Source organism: Clupea harengus, chromosome 2 (assembly GCF_900700415.2).
Source record: "Clupea harengus chromosome 2, Ch_v2.0.2, whole genome shotgun sequence".
Lineage (NCBI taxonomy): Eukaryota > Metazoa > Chordata > Actinopteri > Clupeiformes > Clupeidae > Clupea > Clupea harengus.
The window spans coordinates 5,185,782-5,203,281 of NC_045153.1; the positions used below are offsets into that span (position 1 = coordinate 5,185,782).

General features: G+C 47.0%; 2 protein-coding genes across 3 annotated transcripts in view; one reads left to right on the forward strand and one right to left on the reverse strand.

Moving 5' to 3' along the window:
* ankzf1 (ankyrin repeat and zinc finger peptidyl tRNA hydrolase 1) overlaps positions 1 to 2,340 on the forward strand; it is a 13,528-nt gene extending 11,188 nt beyond the window's left edge. Inside the window, exons 14-15 of the mRNA XM_031581130.1 lie at positions 958 to 1,028; positions 1,895 to 2,340. Coding sequence (XP_031436990.1) covers positions 958 to 1,028; positions 1,895 to 2,021 — 198 coding nt within the window. The 3' untranslated portion in view covers positions 2,022 to 2,340. The remainder of the gene's footprint in view (positions 1 to 957; positions 1,029 to 1,894) is intronic.
* Positions 2,341 to 4,120: 1,780 nt separating this feature from the next.
* The window catches only part of glb1l (galactosidase, beta 1-like), a 14,617-nt gene continuing 1,237 nt past the window's right edge, over positions 4,121 to 17,500 (reverse strand). Inside the window, exons 3-17 of one of the 2 annotated variants that reach the window (XM_031581145.2) lie at positions 16,983 to 17,133; positions 16,562 to 16,622; positions 15,048 to 15,142; positions 12,278 to 12,458; positions 12,034 to 12,092; positions 11,259 to 11,380; positions 10,848 to 10,888; positions 10,200 to 10,318; positions 9,491 to 9,565; positions 9,149 to 9,238; positions 8,713 to 8,826; positions 7,917 to 8,048; positions 6,141 to 6,374; positions 4,375 to 4,557; positions 4,121 to 4,224 (exon numbers count right to left, since the gene is read on the reverse strand). In XM_031581145.2, coding sequence (XP_031437005.1) covers positions 4,204 to 4,224; positions 4,375 to 4,557; positions 6,141 to 6,374; positions 7,917 to 8,048; positions 8,713 to 8,826; positions 9,149 to 9,238; positions 9,491 to 9,565; positions 10,200 to 10,318; positions 10,848 to 10,888; positions 11,259 to 11,380; positions 12,034 to 12,092; positions 12,278 to 12,458; positions 15,048 to 15,142; positions 16,562 to 16,622; positions 16,983 to 17,133 — 1,678 coding nt within the window. In that variant the 3' untranslated portion in view covers positions 4,121 to 4,203. Of the gene's footprint in view, positions 4,558 to 6,140; positions 6,375 to 7,916; positions 8,049 to 8,712; positions 8,827 to 9,148; positions 9,239 to 9,490; positions 9,566 to 10,199; positions 10,319 to 10,847; positions 10,889 to 11,258; positions 11,381 to 12,033; positions 12,093 to 12,277; positions 12,459 to 15,047; positions 15,143 to 16,561; positions 16,623 to 16,982; positions 17,134 to 17,500 lie in introns of both variants that reach the window. The other variant, XM_031581139.2, reaches the window with a different exon arrangement.

Consider the following 17,500-nt stretch of genomic DNA (forward strand, 5'->3'; position numbering starts at 1 on the left):
GGATTACATGAAGATTGGTGCATACAATTATCTGAGGTAAATAGCTGTGACACCACAGTGTACAAATTGGTCATGCAATATGACAGTGCATTTTGCAACTGGCACTTACATTTGCATTATTTTGATGCCAAGATAAAAGTGAAAAAATGCTGTAAGTCATCGAGTCTGTCTGGGATTACATGAAGGATTTGAGGAACCCTAAATCCACAGAAGATCTGTGGTTAGTTCTCCAAGATGTTTGGAACAACCTACCAGCCGAGTTCCTTCAAAAACTGTGTGCAAGTGTACCTAGAAGAATTGATGCTGTTTTGAAGGCAAAGGGTGGTCACACCAAATATTGATTTGATTTAGATTCATCTTCTGTTCATTCACTGCATTTTATTAATTGACGAAAAGAAACTGTTATTCACTTCCATTTTTGAAAGCATTTTTAGTTTACAGCATTTTTTTCACACCTGCCTAAAACTTTTGCACAGTACTGTACTTCAGGCAAACAAGATCAGGCTCCCATCTAAATGAATGGGAGAGATCAGGCTCCCATCTAAATGAATGGGAGAGATCAGGCTCCTGTCTAAATTAATGGGAGAGATCAGGCTCCCATCTAAATGAATGGGAGAGATCAGGCTCCTATCTAAATGAATGGGAGAGATCAGGCTCCCATCTAAATGAATGGGAGAGATCAGGCTCCTGTCTAAATTAATGGGAGAGATTAGGCTCCCATCTAAATGAATGGGAGAGATCAGGCTCCCATCTAAATGAATGGGAGAGATCAGGCTCCCATCTAAATGAATGGGAGAGATCAGGCTCCCATCTAAATGAATGGGGAGAGATCAGGCTCCTGTCTAAGTGAATGGGGAGAGATCAGGCTACTGGTGTTCAGTCCTCATTGGTAGAAATGAACACGTTTGTGACCGCTTCAGTGACCTGTCGTCTGATTGGTGTTCTGTCCTGTCGCAGAGGGCGCTGGCGGCTGAGAAGCGGTTGGCAGAGCAGATGGCATCTACTGATGCCCCCCTCACCAACGTCAAGTAAGTCTAGTAGTGCCCCCCTCACCAACGTCAAGTCTAGTAGTGCCCCCCTCACCAACGTCAAGTCTAGTAGTGCCCCCCTCACCCACGTCAAGTCTAGTAGTGCCCCCCTCACCCACGTCAAGTCTAGTAGTGCCCCCCTCACCAACGTCAAGTAAGTCTAGTAGTGCCCCCCTCACCCACGTCAAGTAAGTCTAGTAGTGCCCCCCTCACCCACGTCAAGTAAGTCTAGTAGTGCCCCCCTCACCAACGTCAAGTAAGTCTAGTAGTGCCCCCCTCACCCACGTCAAGTAAGGGGTTCTGCACAAGGATGTGTGTTTATTTATCTGCAGTGTTTACTGATGAAAGATAAAGATGTGTGTTTATTTATCTGCAGTGTTTACTGATGAAAGATAAAGATGTGTGTTTATTTATCTGCAGTGTTTACTGATGAAAGACAAAGATGTGTGTTTATTTATCTGCAGAGCATATAGTGATGAAAGATAAAGATGTGTTTTTTATTTATCTGTAGAGCGTTTACTGATGAAAGATAAAGATGTGTGTTTTATTTATCTGTAGAGCGTATAGTGATGAAAGATAGAGATGTGTCATCATTAGTGAAGACATATTTGAAGAAGTTAAAGATGATGACTGTCCCTGACAAACTGGATCTGAGACTATAACCCTTTCTTACTAAGAGAGACTAGTGTGTAGCTTTAAAATACTGAAATGAAATATGGTTTTTGATTCACTCCTTATTAAGTTTGACTTTAATGTGTCTGTGTGTTGACTGTGAAGTGTTGTGATTGTGTGTGTGTTAACAGTCTTTGTTGTGTGCGTGTGTGTGCTTGTGTACGTGTGTGTGTTGTGTGTGTGTTCTGACGCAGACGCTGTTGGATGTGTGGGGAGTCTCTGCTGGGTAAAGTGCCCTTTCAGTACCTGGACTTCTCCTTCTGCTCCCCACGCTGCGTCCAGGCTCACCGCAAGGCCAACAACCCCACAGCCAAACCCTGACCTTTCACCCCTAACTCACGCCCCTCATAGGGGGTCACAGAGGTGGCATCATCCCTGCGGTCTCTGGAAGCTGGACGCAGTGCAGGTGGCGTGTGGGGACCGAGGCTCTCTGTGCTTCTTCTATCCCCCTCCAGCGCAGATGGACTCTCTGGGAGGTCTGAGACCGTTCCGGTGTTTCAGAAAGGAGCTGAACGAGCTAAACTGAATCCAAATACAGACCACAACTACCTGCAAGACTTACATGAACTCATTGCCAACACACACACACACACACCAGTCATCATCTCAGTAGCACTCCGTAAACCCTGCCTGCCCTGGGCCTCTCACCCAGCTCACTTAAAGCCAGTAAACACTGCCTGCCGCTGGAGCCGAACAGATGGTGATGATGATGATGATGATGATGATGGTGCTCCTCCTCCTCCTCATTCACCTTCATGATGAGAGCATGAATGGCCTGAACACTTCAGCTGACTTGACTGCAGATCGAACCGAATTTAGAGAGGAGGTGTGTGTTAACAGTAGACACCATCATCTCATGGGTGGGAGGAAGGGACCCTGGGTTGTGCAGTATGATTACAGGGGTGCATTCTGGGTATTGCATTGTTTGTGTGGATTGCTCAACCTCCATTTGTGAGCGGTCTCACGTGAAACATGGTATTTTTATTGAAAAGAAAATGTGTAATTTCAAATATTATGACTATATTTAAAAATCTGTTTAATTGTATATCTCAAATGAAAAACATATTTACAGAATTCTAATACTTGCATATGAAATAAAGAGAAGCACAGCAAACAACAGCGTGTTCGTGATCACAACAGTCGAACAGCAGAGTTCTAGAACGCTGACCTCACTTCCTGTGTCGGTGAGCGTTCTCGGCCCATCAGACGGACGTGTCTGTCCATCTCTGATCATACTCCTTTGGGTAAGGTAAACTTTGGTGCGGTTCTTCAGAACTGTCCACTGGGTTTCACGGCAAGAACCTCTTGAAGAGACGATGTTGAGAGGCACCGGGATGATATGTGTGTGACTGTGTGACAGGTAGAACATGGGCCAACCATATGTGGGAGTGACTGTGACTGTGACGGTGATTTGGTGCTGTAGAACGGGAGTCAACCAGTGGCTTAAGGTTTGTCTGAGTGAACCCTGGACCCCCCCATGTCTAGACCACAGATATGAGTTCAAAATGATCTCTGGGGGGGGGGGGGGGGGGGGGGGGGGGTTACATCTCCTGTTTTGTGAGATTTCTCCCCCCCCCCCCCCCCCCGGTCTCATACGATGCTTACATGAAGTGTGTAAAAGCGGCTTGAAATGTGTCTGGATGGATTCGCTACAGAGATTCAAATAAAAAAACACAAAAAACGTGATGTGGTGACTGGCAGAGATGTGCTGTGGTGACAGGCGGTGATGTGGGTGTGACAGGCGATGGTGAGTGTGTGTGTGTGAGGATGTGGTGAGTTTAGGTTGAATGCCCCTGCTCTGTCCTTAGAGGCAGCAGTGCAGAACGTTCAGCTGCGAGGTGTCAGCCATATGTTGTGGCTGTGTGTGTGTGTGTGTGTGTGTGTGTGTGTGTGTGTGCGCGCATGTGTGACTTCCCTGCAATGGCATTGAGTTGTGGTTGGTCCATCAAGTATTTGTGTGTGTGTGTGTTTATGATCTCCCTGCAGTGATGTTGAGTTGGGGCCGGTTCATGAAGAGTGTGTGTGTGTGTGTGTGTGTGTGTGTGTGTGTTTAGGATCTCCCTGCAGTGATGTTGAGTTGCGGCCGGTCCATGAGGAGTGTGTGTGTGTTTAGGATCCCCCTGCAGTGATGTTGAGTTGTGGCCGGTCTATGAAGCGTGTGTGTGTGTGTGTGTGTGTGTTTAGGATCTCCCTGCAGTGATGTTGAGTTGTGGCCGGTCTATGAAGCGTGTGTGTGTGTTTAGGATCTCCCTACAGTGATGTTGAGTTGCGGCCGGTCCATGAGGAGTGTGTGTGTGTGTTTAGGATCCCCCTGCAGTGATGTTGAGTTGTGGCCGGTCTATGAAGCGTGTGTGTGTGTGTGTGTGTGTTTAGGATCTCCCTGCAGTGATGTTGAGTTGTGGCCGGTCTATGAAGCGTGTGTGTGTGTTTAGGATCTCCCTACAGTGATGTTGAGTTGCGGCCGGTTCATGAAGAGTGTGTGTGTGTGTGTGTGTGTGTGTGTTTAGGATCTCCCTGCAGTGATGTTGAGTTGCGGCCGGTCCATGAAGAGTGTGTGTGTGTGTGTGTGTGTGTGTGTGTTTATGATCTCCCTGCAGTGATGTTGAGTTGCGGCCGGTCTATGAAGAGTGTGTGTGTGTGTGTGTGTGTGTGTTTAGGATCTCCCTGCAGTGATGTTGAGTTGGGGCCGGTCCATGAACAGCACGCGGGGGTGTGTGGGGGCCCCCTCCAGCTCCAGCACGGTGATGTTATTGGGCCGGGTCGTGCTGAGCAGGGGCCCCGGCACATAGAGCGTCTGCTGGGGCCCACGCGAGGGCCAGTACCGGCCCAGATTCACCCCGTTAATCCACACCTGACCCTGAGGGGATGGACACACACACACACACACACACACACACACACACACACACACACACACACACACACACACACACACACACACACACACACACACAGAGAGAGTTATTAGAGCAGTCATCCGTGAAGCAGATCCGGTCCTGATGTAGTGCACCTCTGCATGTGGGCCGGGTGTGAGCCGGGTGTGAGCCAGCTCTGGGCCGGGTGTGGGCTGAATCAGAGCAGCTGGGTTCCACATTAAACTGCCCTAAACAGGCGCATTAAACTGCCCTAAACAGGCGCATTAAACTGCCCTAAACAGGTGCATTAAACTGCCCTATACAGGTGCATTAAACGGGTGCAATAAACAGGTGCAGATGATGTGGGGAGTTGAAGCATAGATTGACACTCATGCAGCACACACACACACACACACACACACACACACACACACACACACACACACACACACACACACACACACTCAGCTCAGCAGTGATGCTCAGGCTGATCCAAAACAAGCACGAAAACATTTGTCAAACTAAAATGTTATTATAAAAAATATCATTGCCAACGTACAAATATTGAATAATCTTCCTACAGGATACCTATAGGCTAAACTGCATTATAGCCTAATCTCGTTTTGGAAGTCAAGACGGTGTTCAGTGTTTGTGGCGTGTTTGTTTGACCAAAGGATGTGGAGAATGCTGCTCCAGGTAGGTTGGGCTATGGTGTGACAGAGGGCATCTCTGTCCTGGTTTACACACACAGAACTTTGACCTACAAAGGTACGAATGGATGGAACCCAGTCTACACTCTTGGGGGGGAAAAACAGCAGATTGGGTAGTGGGAATGGCATCATTTTGTTAAATATTAGAGCTTTAAAGTTGCGGTCGGGTTGAGCATTGGGCAAGTTTGGGTCACTGTGAGTGTGAGTTGACCCGTGTGTCACTGCAGCTCAGATAGTTCTTTAATGTCCAGTCAAGACCCCGGGGTTCCGTTTGAGGAATGTTTTGGAAGAGGCGGCTAAGTAAAAGAACACAGCTAAAGCTACAAAAAAGGAAGTGACAGAAACGTCACAGAGGAACTAAAGTCACGAGAGAGAGAGAGAGAAAAAGAGAGAGAGACAGAGAGGGGGAAACACAGTTTCAGCTTGGGCTGGGCCTCCTGTGTGTCAAAGTTAACACAGGATCAACCAAATGCTGTGAATAAATGCTAGATATATTAGGAGTTTTCCAGCAACACTCAACGCTGTGCAAAAGGTTTATCAATTATAACACTTCAGAAACTCTTCAACCCAGGAGGCATTTCTGGACTGGTGGGGGGACCACAACCCTCAGACACTCACATGCGCCGCCAATTCTGGACTGGTGGGGGGACCTGTGTGTGTGTGTGTGTGTGTGTGTGTTTGTGTGTGTGTCTGTGGACCACAACCCACCCAGCATCTGCACAACTCCCCTTCTTATGTTTTCATAACAAACATTTACTTAGAGTGTGTGTGTGTGTGTGTGTGTGTGTGTGTGCGCCTGTGTGTGTGCCTGTGTGTGTGTTTGTGTGTGTGTGTGTGTGTGTGTGTGTGTGGGTGTATCCTGTCCCCTCTCTCACCTTGGTCCAGCCGGTGAGTTTGAGGTAGGTGTCCCAGGCCAGGCCATTGGGTGGGAGGGTGCCCATGTAGACGGCCGGTCCCGTCCCGCCGCCCTGCCCCGTCTCTGGGGGCGAGGGCCGCCCACGGCGCCCGGAGTGGGGCCACCCACTGGAGATGGCTCCGTCGATGTCCAGGGGGAAGATCAGCCAATCGGAGAGCACGTTCTTCCCCAGAATGAGCTCTCCCAGGATGCCCTGTGGCAGCAGGGGAAAGATCAGCCAATCAGAGAGCGAGTATGAGACGTGTGAGAACATGAGAGAGTGTGTATTTAACAGAACAAAACACAGTACTCCCAGTTATATACCCCATGAAAAACTCATCTCCATTTTATTTGTTAAGATCAAAACTCTTAACAATTTGCTGGCAGACAATGCAGGCTGTATTTTGTGGCTCTGTATTCTACCACAGATTACAAATGACACTATAACTCTAGGTTTCCATTCAGGCGTATTATCGGCAGGCGGTATTCCGCCTAGGGGGCATTGTCAGAAAAATCAAGTTTCTCTGTTAAGTAGCAAGTTCGGTTGCAGTGCAGCGCTAATATAGCAGATTAGCTTGTGAAGTCATGAAAATATGATAGATGTTGCGGCTGTCACTCGTGCTCTCATTCATTTACTTATCCATTAAATGTATTCCTTTATACATTTGTTTTCTCTGATTCATTTATATCAGCCAGTTAAATCACGATATCACACATACCAGAGGCAAAGCGCACCGATGAGGCTACAGGTTACAAACCAGCTAGCTTCTACATTAATCTTCAATTAAAGTGTTAGCAGCAAGCTAATAATAATGGTCGAGAGCTTCAGTTAAGACCTACAATATTCTGTTTGCCCTGACAGTGTTCGTGTAGTATATAAACAACAAACCGAGTCGATGTAGACATATAAAAGTCGTGTAAACACCTGTATTCACCTTTATTCACATAAAATAATAATCCTGAGACTCCGCCATCTTGCTTTGATTTTTTTGATTACTCCCGCCCATCTGCACAACTTCAGCTGCCAATTCTCACACACGCCAAACTGATTGGTTACCGCGTGGTCGGCATTTGCATAAAGTTAAAGAATCGTCAACTTTGAAAGGGAAGCGGAGGCGTTTCGTTGCTCGACAGACGGGCTATCGTCTCCATTCATTCCCAATGAGAGCGGGACGATTAACGCCCAAATGGAAACGAAGCTATAAGACTGAGTGTGAGGTGGAACCGGTGAGTGTGGGGTGGAACCACTGAGTGTGAGGTGTAAACTAAACAAAAGACGAGGAGGCAAACAGCAAAGATGCAGTCTGGCAGATTAACAGGGAAACCTGGGTATTTATTGACATGATTAGTGATTTACTTTGACACGGATGTTCGCCCCATAGGATTACATTCATAGCCGGAATGCGGTTGCCAATTATAGTGTTCTTACTCAATACTGGGCCGATTTTGATTGTTTTTGTCCCTAGTAAAAATGTGGACCCAAAAAAGATGGGAAAATAGGGCCCAGGTTAAACATGGCGTAAGTTTCCCTTTAAGGAGAAGTAAACATGACGTAAGTTTCCCTTTAAGGGAGGAGTAAACATGACGTAAGTTTCCCTTTAAGGAGGAGTAAACTTAAAGTCATAACCATACACAGCACTGGGCCAGAGCAGGCAGCAGACACTCACATGCTCCTCAGACACTCACATGCGCCTCCACGGAGGCCTCAGACACTCACATGCCTCAGGCAAACGGAGCTGCGACTCCTCTAACTTGCCTTGCTGTCGTGGATGTGGCTGCCGAAGTTGACCCGGCCCATGTTCTCCACCAGGACCTCCAGCAGGTCCCCCTCCTGACCAGTCACGTTCATCACCAGCGTCGTGTCCCGCTGCAGCAGACCCTGGTACACCTGACGGGCAGACACGAGACACGAGACACTAGACTGGGGTATGTGGTCCACAAGCACACAATATGAGTACATCTGGTACAGCTGACGGGATGACACTAGACACTAGACTGGGGTGTGTGGTCCTCAAGCACACAATATGACTACATCTACCCGTTTAGTTGATGCTCTTATCCAAAGTGAATTACCATACAGGACGTGTATACAGTTTCATCTGTAGCATATGTACGCCTCATGGGAATCGAACCCATGATCTTTTATAATTACAAGTGCAAGATCAATTAAACATGAACGATTAGCTTTTATCATTACTAGTGCAAGATCAATTAAACATGATCGATTAGCTTTGCCTATCCGTTTATCTTTGGTATTACCAATACTTTGAATGCTGGCTCTCCCAATTTGTATCGTCTATTAATCGCGTATATTTCATAAATACATACACTTCTTTCATGGAATCATGTACATATGCCATGTGTATGCTACTATGTTTTATCCTCGGCTCCGTGTATGAATCCATCCTCTTGCTCTTCTCCTTCTCCCCTCCCTTCCCTACTAATGCCTTGCACAGGGGTTCTCATATCGTCTGTTTGAGTGCCACAGACCAAACCTAGAACTAGGACACAATATCCAAACATTACGTCAGACGAGGAATAAAATGACGTACCCCGTTGACAGAGACGTAAGCGCGGTCGTGGATGCCATTTAGGGGTGAGATGAGAGGCTGTCCTTCCGGAATGCTCTGGGGCAGCTTGGTTTGATACAGCACAAATCCATAATACTAGGAATTACAAACACAGCGTTAGTTCCGTTAACAGTCACTTTAAGGCTTCGTCATTTTTCAATGATATAGATATATATATATAGATATATATATATATATATATATATATATATACACACATACACATATATAACATAACGCTTATAGACTCAACTATTGGCTCCTTACTTTCTCATGCTTCCGCATGAACTTCAATGATAAACGTTAGCATGGCAGAAATATTATAAAGGTTAAGATAGGGTTAAGGTTAAGTATTTAGCGGTATTAACATTAAATATTATGCGTGCGTTATGAGGCGGTGTGAATGTGAGCTGCTCACGTGTTTTATCTCCTCAAATGAGATGGGGTAGTGGGAATGCACCGGGCCCTGGGGGGTCAAGACATCCAGCAAGCCACTGACGTTCCCCACCTGACACATCACACACACACACACGCACGCACGCACGCACGCACGCACGCACGCACGCACGCACGCACACACGCACGCACGCCCACCCCCACGCGCACGCACACACGTGCACGTACACACACACACACACAAGAGACACGTAAGCATGTGCCACTCTGAAAGAAACACTGCACAGTAATAAATAGTTTTCTTCTCATGACCTGTAGTGCAGCTGGGTACTAGCTGAGGTCTTAAATCTAAAAATGGACGCACCTTCTGAAGCTTCACAAAGCCGTACGCCATCTTGGGGGTGGCTGGAGGCATGGGGCCCTCAGGAACTTCCCGAAACTGGGAAAAACGGGAGCAAAAGGAAGGCGAGTTTCAGGCATTAGTGACTTTAGGGTCCACATCCAGCACAGCCTCCTGAGTTTGTTTAGACTAGTCGTGATCCTGAGGTTGTTTAGACTAGTCGTGATCCTGAGGTGGTTTAGACTAGTCGTGATCCTGAGTTTGTTTGGACTAGTCGTGATCCTGAGGTTGTTAAGACTAGTCGTGATCCTGAGGTTGTTTAGACTAGTTGTGATCCTGAGTTTTACACACTGACTACTAATTACCCTGTTCACTAGAGTTTGTTTAGACTAGTCATGATCCTGAGTTTGTTTAGACTAGTCGTGATCCTGAGGTGGTTTAGACTAGTCGTGATCCTGAGGTTGTTTAGACTAGTCGTGATCCTGAGGTTGTTTAGACTAGTCGTGATCCTGAGGTTGTTAAGACTAGTCGTGATCCTGAGGTTGTTTAGTCGTGATCCTGAGTTTAACACACGACTACTAATTACCACGTTTACTTGAGTTTGTTTAGACTAGTCGTGATCCTGAGTTTTGTATGAGGGTATGAGGGCCAGCCTGTGGCCATCAGCACTCAACTCTATGAAGAGTGTTTGTTTAGGCTACTCTACTCATTGACCTTTAGGCTACTCATTGACCTTTCTGATGACCTCTCGGATGGCCAGGAGTTTCTCCGTGGGGTCCCCAGCTTCGGTCATCGGGGCGTTGTAGTCGTAACTAGTCACCACAGAGCGGTACCTGGAGTCATGGTCCGCACCTGTCAAGAGATAAGAGTTAAAGCAGGCGCAGGCAGACAGACAGACAGAAATACAGACAGACAGACAGACAGACAGACAGACAGACAGACAGGCAGGCAGACAGGCAGGCAGACAGACAGAGACAGACAGACAGACAGTCTAAACAGACAGACAGACTAAACAGAGACAGACAGACAGACAGACAGACAGACAGTCTACACAGACAGGCAGACAGACAGACAGACAGACAGACAGACAGGCAGGCAGACACAGACAGACAGACATTCTAAAGAGACAGCTTTCTAAGGTTAAGGAGAAGATTAAGATTTATTTAGCAGACTTTTATCCAATAGTTACAATAACAATTGCAGTATTCGTAATGATAAAATCATAATTTCATGTGGAAATACAAGAAAAGACTGCTGTAGTACACAAACAAAACCAAGCACTTAACGTAATTGCCTGAATCACAGATTAACTACTTCAGCTGAATTATGACTAATGAAATCTAGCTGTCAGTCACAAACAGAATGAAAAGAACAGCTTTACCATTCCAGTAGCCAAAGTTTGTTCCTCCTTCAAACATATACCTGCAGAAACAACATGGCAGTGTCAGCATGCAGAAACAACATGGCCGCCTTTTTAACCTCTGAATCTGTCAGCCTGAAGCAGCGGAGTGGTCTTTTGTTCAGGTGATGTGGAATAAAAAGTAGGGGTTTAAGATTCTACGGTGTTTTAAGATTGGCGGTAATGGTTAACATTTTGGGGTGACCTACATGTTGACACTGGCCCCCATGGGTTTAAGATTCTACGGTGAGCTCTATGTTTTAAGTTTGGCGGTAATGGCTAACATTTTGGGGTGACCTACATGTTGACACTGGCCCCCATGGGTTTAAGATTCTACAGAGAGCTATATGTTTTAAGTTTGACGGTAATGGTTAACATTTTGGGGTGACTTACATGTTGACACTGGCCCCCATGGCCAGCATCTCCTCCAGCATCTTGCTGACCCTCTGGGAGTCCACGGAGGCGTGTCCGTCCCCCCAGTGGTCCAGCCAGCCCGTGTAGAACTCAGAGTTCACCTGCAGGACAGGTACATCATCAGGTACGAAGACAGCAGTGTAGCGAAGGGGAGAGACTAGTCACCCCACCCGGACTTGAACACAGGTCTACAGGGTGCCAAACCTGCACTCTGAGCGCAATGCCAAGGAGCCAGGCTCGATGGCATGGCAGTCAGAGCGCCTACTCATCTGTAGTGACGGCACATCGTCACAAGCAGGTAAGACACTCCTCAGAGGTGGTGGGTTACGTAGCAAATCTAGACCAGAATGGGGCCTCTTATCTACAAGGGCTGCAGGTTGTTCATTCCATTTCATTAGATGTAGACAATCTACAATCATCTAATGCTAATAGTATTAATGCTAGTAACACACTACAACTAATCCTAATAAGCTGTTGTTTGACATGGAAATGTGTGAGGTGTTTAAGGGCCTTTGATATTTGACCTTGAGAACATGTGGTGTTTGACCTTGAGAATGTGTGGTATTTGACCATGGGGATCTGTGACGTTTGACCCTCGAGGTCTTGTGCTGTTTGATCTTCAGGACGTGTGGTGTTTTTAGTGTTTGAGGACTGGTGTGTTTAACCTTGAGGACGTGTGGTGTTTGACTGGAGGATGTGTGGTGTTTGACCTTGAGGACGTGTAGTGTTTGACCTTGAGGACGTGCGGACTCACCAGTGGGCCACTGGGTTCAAACCTCCTCTGGCGCTTGAAAGCATCAGTGATGTTGTTGTCTGGGAATTAACAAAAAATGGGTCAGAAAACTGATTCAACGAGGTCAGGCTTGAACCAAAAAAAACCTCAGCGATGACCTAAACACCTCTGAACACCTGAGATGAACACCTCTCCCCCACAGAGCCCCAGTCTGAACCCAAACACTGCTGGTCTGTTCTAAACACCACTCCCCAGTCTTCCTCACCGGTGCCAAAGTCTATGGTGGCATAGATGCCCTGCAGGGTACCGCAGATCATCTCGCGGTCCGTGTTCCCGTCCGTGGTGAAGAGCAGCGTCTCCTCGCCCAGGAAGCTCTGGAAGAGGGTGCGCAGGTGACGCAGGTAGTTGTAGTCGCAGGCGAAGTAGCTCCCGTACTCATTCTCCACCTGGGGCGTCAGGAACACACATGCAGTTTCACTGGGTCTCAGCTCTACTGGATTACTGGTCAATCTCATTGGGTCTCAGCTCTACTAGATTACTGGTCTGTCTCATTGGGTCTCAGCTCTACTGGATTACTGGTCAGTGTCATTGGGTCTCAGCTCTACTGGATTACTGGTCTGCCTCATTGGGTCTCAGACATACCGGATTATTGGGTTTCAGACCTACTGGTCAGTCTCATTGGGTCTTAGATCTACCGGATTACTGGTCAGTCTCATTGGCTCTCAGACCTACTGGATTACTGGTCAGTCTACTGGATTACTGGTCATTCTCATTGGGTTTCAGACCTACTGGTCAGTCTCATTGGGTCTCAGACCTACTGGATTACTGGTCAGTCTCATTGGGTCTCAGCTCTACCGATTACTGGTCAGTCTATAGGATTACTGGTCAGTATCACTGGGTTTCAGGCCTACTGGATTACTGGTCAGTCTCATTGGGTTTCAGACCTACTGGTCAGTCTCATTGGGTTTCAGACAAACTGGATTACTGGTCAGTATCACTGGGTTTCAGACCAACTGGTGTAGGTACACTGGAATTCGTCCATTGTGGTTGACTTTAATCATTAACTTACGTATGTTTCATCCGGAACCTACGTCAGACTTTACCTATCGTAAAACGGCAACCTGATTCGACTTCGACCACGCCCCCTTTAGCTTGAACAAAAGCAAAATTTTTCCAGATGTTCGCTCTCTTTCTCTCCGCTGGCCTTCCAGCCAGGCGCACCGTCTTGATCCCTCCTCACCTCCAGCAACGCTTGGAGCACACCGTCAACCGGTGAGGAACCACTCTCTTTGTTCTCACGTCTTACGGCCGACACACGCCTAAGATCTCTCAGTCAACAAACTGCTCAGTGAGACGAAGTAAAGTTAGCGAAAGCAGCTAACATTAGACCTGCTAGCTAAATTGCAGAAAGCAGCTAACAATAGACCTGCTAGCTAACTCACACAACGGGAACAGAAGGCAGACTGCAACGTTCTGAGCGATCAAATCCTCCGACCTAAACTGCAGGGAAACAGACATCACAGCAAGGACAACTTTCTCCATTTACGGACGGCATCATCCTTCTCTGCCTTTCAACATCGGACTCGCCAGCACGACCTTTTTAAAGGACTGGTAACTCTGACATTAACTGGGCATTTAGCTATCCTAGCTATTCACAACCTGGCTAAGCATAAGACTGTTTACATGCCATTGTTCATGTGTTTCATATGTTTTGTTTACTGAACGTAACTGTATATATATATATATGTTCATTGTTAGCTGGTAGTTGGCTTCGCCACACCATCTAAGGGTTATCGTTAGGATTGCTTCTCAGACACATCGGGTCTTGCATGCATCACTAACCATTTCCCTCTTTCTAACATGGCATCTTAATCGCGCACGATTACACATACATTGGCCTTCACATAGCCTCACACGCGAAGAGAATACTCGAACTTCGCGCTGCATATAGGCTCGTCCTTGTTCACATCACATGTATGTTCGCGTACGTGCACACACATGCACGCGGAACTACGGTGATCAGACAAAGGAACACACACACACATTCTTTCTGGCGCGCTCCTAACAGCGCAACCCCGAGCTCACAAGCTCACACACATATCCCCTATTCCTTCAATTCATTGGTTAGTTACATTTAGCTAGATATTGTGTGTTATTTTCTTATCATTGTGTAAATAAATACTTTGATTATATACGCTGGTTTATTTAATGTTGCACAAGAATGGACGTTGCCAACCTCTTCTATTCAGAATTCTAATGACCTTCAACCATACTATTAGTAAGGTAACTTTGGTTGTAGTTATTAATTTAATTATTAATCAGAGTTCCAAATTGATAGTATAATATATTTTATGAGACTGATATATTTAACGAGACTGATTTGTGGATTATCATTATTTTGACCACGTGGAGGACACTACACTTTGTGTGGCGCCCCCTAGGTGTTCAACTTAACTGATCTGCCTTTGTGTTGAATGGTTGATGCCTGTCCAATCGGGTGAGATTACCAACATATTGTTGCTGTTGCAAGGACAGCACCAGTGTGTCTTGGTGGCCCTCGCAAAGACGGTATCACAATTTACACACAATTGCACCCACATTCACCCGGCTCCTGCTCACAGGGTAAGTTACCTACATAGTCTGGTACTCCCATGTGAGGCTGGTACCAATTTCACCTACACTGGATTACTGGTCAGTATCACTGGGTTTCAGACCAACTGGATTACTGGTCAGTATCACTGGGTTTCAGACCTACTGGATTACTGGTCAGTATCACTGGGTTTCAGACCTACTGGATTACTGGTCTTAGTGGATACTAATTTCTCAAATACATAATTAATTTCAGTTTTGACTGAGCACAAGCTTGTTTTAAGTATTAATTGAAGTCTCACCATAACCAATACAACCCTGGACAGTAGATGTGATGGTATGTTAGTATGGAAAACTACTGAAGGACATCCCTGCATACCCATTACTTCCCTCTAATTCCCTCTCCATTCCGGTTCTGTTTATTTATTAATTTGTTTGTTGTTTACCTGCACAGAGATGATGTTGCCTCCTCGGCTGTATAGCCAGCGCCCCATCCTGGGCAGAAGCATGGCCAACCAGCTGCTCACCGCCTGCAGGTAGTCTGAAACACCAGCAACATGTCAGCCAACACCTGCTGTTCACATTAAGAGTACCTACACTCCACACGACACCTGCTGTTCACACACCTACACTCCACACGACACCTGCTGTTCACACTAAGAGTACCTACACTCCACACGACACCTGCTGTTCACACACCTACACTCCATGTATCAAGATCAGTGTGTGTTTTATCAGGTTCTACATCCAATATCATCTTGGTACAAGTCAAATTCTCAAGGTTTTGGAAGCCCTGGTGCCTTTGTGATTAGTGATTTCTTCTCATCCACTGAAGCAAAAAAGCAGGAGAGAAGCGTTGGAGAGCGAGCGCTGAGAAGCGTTAGAGCGTTGAGAAGCGTGAGAGAGCGTTGAGAAGCGTGAGAGCGTTGAGAAGCGTGAGAGAGTGTTGAGAAGCGTGAGAGAGCGTTGAGAAGCGTGAGAGAGTGTTGAGAAGCGTGAGAGAGCGTTGAGAAGCGTGAGAGAGTGTTGAGAAGCGTGAGAGCGTTGAGAAGCGTGAGAGAGTGTTGAGAAGCGTGAGAGAGCGTTGAGAAGCGTGAGAGAGTGTTGAGAAGCGTGAGAGAGCGTTGAGAAGCGTGAGAGAGTGTTGAGAAGCGTGAGAGAGCGTTGAGAAGCGTGAGAGAGTGTTGAGAAGCGTGAGAGAGCGTTGAGAAGCGTGAGAGAGCGTGAGAGAGCGTTGAGAAGCGTGAGAGAGTGTTGAGAAGCGTGAGAGAGTGTTGAGAAGCGTGAGAGCGTTGAGAAGCGTGAGAGAGCGTTGAGAAGCGTGAGAGATCGGTGAGAAGAGTGAGAGAGCGTTGAGAAGCGTGAGAGAGTGTTGAGAAGCGTTGAGAAGCGTGAGAGAGCGTTGAGAAGCGTGAGAGAGCGTTGAGAAGCGTGAGAGAGTATTGAGAAGCGTGAGAGAGTGTTGAGAAGCGTGAGAGAGCGTTGAGAAGCGTGAGAGAGCGTTGAGAAGCGTGAGCGAGAAGCGTGAGAGAGCGTTGAGAAGCGTGAGAGAGTGTTGAGAAGCGTGAGAGAGTGTTGAGAAGCGTGAGAGAGCGGTGAGAAGCGTGAGAGAGCGTTGAGAAGCGTGAGAGAGCGTTGAGAAGCGTGAGCGAGAAGCGTGAGAGAGCGTTGAGAAGCGTGAGAGCGCGTTGAGAAGCGTGAGAGCGCGTTGAGAAGCGTGAGAGAGCGTTGAGAAGCGTGAGAAGCGTGAGAAGCGTGAGAAGCGTGAGAAGCGTGAGAGAGCGTTGAGAAGCGTGAGAGAGCGTTGAGAAGCGTTGAGAAGCGTGAGAGAGCGTTGAGAAGCGTGTGAGAGCATTGAGAAGCGTGAGAGAGCGTTGAGAAGCGTTGAGAAGCGTGTGAGAAGCGTGAGAGCGTTGAGAAGCGTGAGAGAGTGCTGAGAAGATCCCTGCTGTGACTATACCTGTGTCAGATGACCGCAGGATGATGTTTGGCTTCTCCAGCAACCATGCAGGCAAACCACCCTGAGAGGGAGAGAAAGAGGGAAAGAGACAGCAAGGGTGAAAGAGAGAGGGTGGGGAGAGAGAGAGAGAGAGAGAGAGAGTAAACTAAATCTGTAGTAGCCATTTTAAGGTGAGTTTGCAGCCCAAGGCTGAGACACTACACATCAGTCAGGGCAGACTGGCTCCATCCCAGCCACCTGTAACCCTCTACCCTGATGTAATGATTAAACTCCACGAGCAGACTACTAATGGGGTCACATTGGTTGAAGTCCAGATGAACGACGGCAGACCAGCAGTGTAAAACACCAACAGGAAAGGATTGGTCACACACTGATATTTAGAAACTGACCACACAAACAGGAAGTGGAGAGTACTACTCACCATCTCCCACTCTGCGCAGATGTACGGGCCAGGACGCAGAATCACCAACAGGCCCGTCTGGTTGGCGAGGCCGAGGAAGTGCTCCAGGTCCCGGTCACCTTCGAAGCCGTACACACCTTGCACAGGCTCGTGGAAGTTCCACGGCACGTAGCTACAGGGGACACGAGACGTACAGTACCAGTCAAATGTTTGGACACCTTTAATTTTTTTGAGAAGTGTTTTCTTTACTTTTATTATTTTCTCCATTGTAGATTTATACTGAAGACTTTAAACTACGAAATAACACATATGGAATGATGTACTAAACAAAACAAAGTTTTATCTACCATGTAGAAAATAATAAAAATCAAAGAAAAATCTTCTCAAAAAATGAGAAGGTGTGTCCAAACTTTTGACTGGTACTGTACACTGTGATGTCTGTGCAAACAGTCGTCACCGAGACCTAAATCTGCACGACATTTCTGCAATGGTGTTGACATAATAATGCATAATCTCTCATCTTCAAACACTGTCTTGTA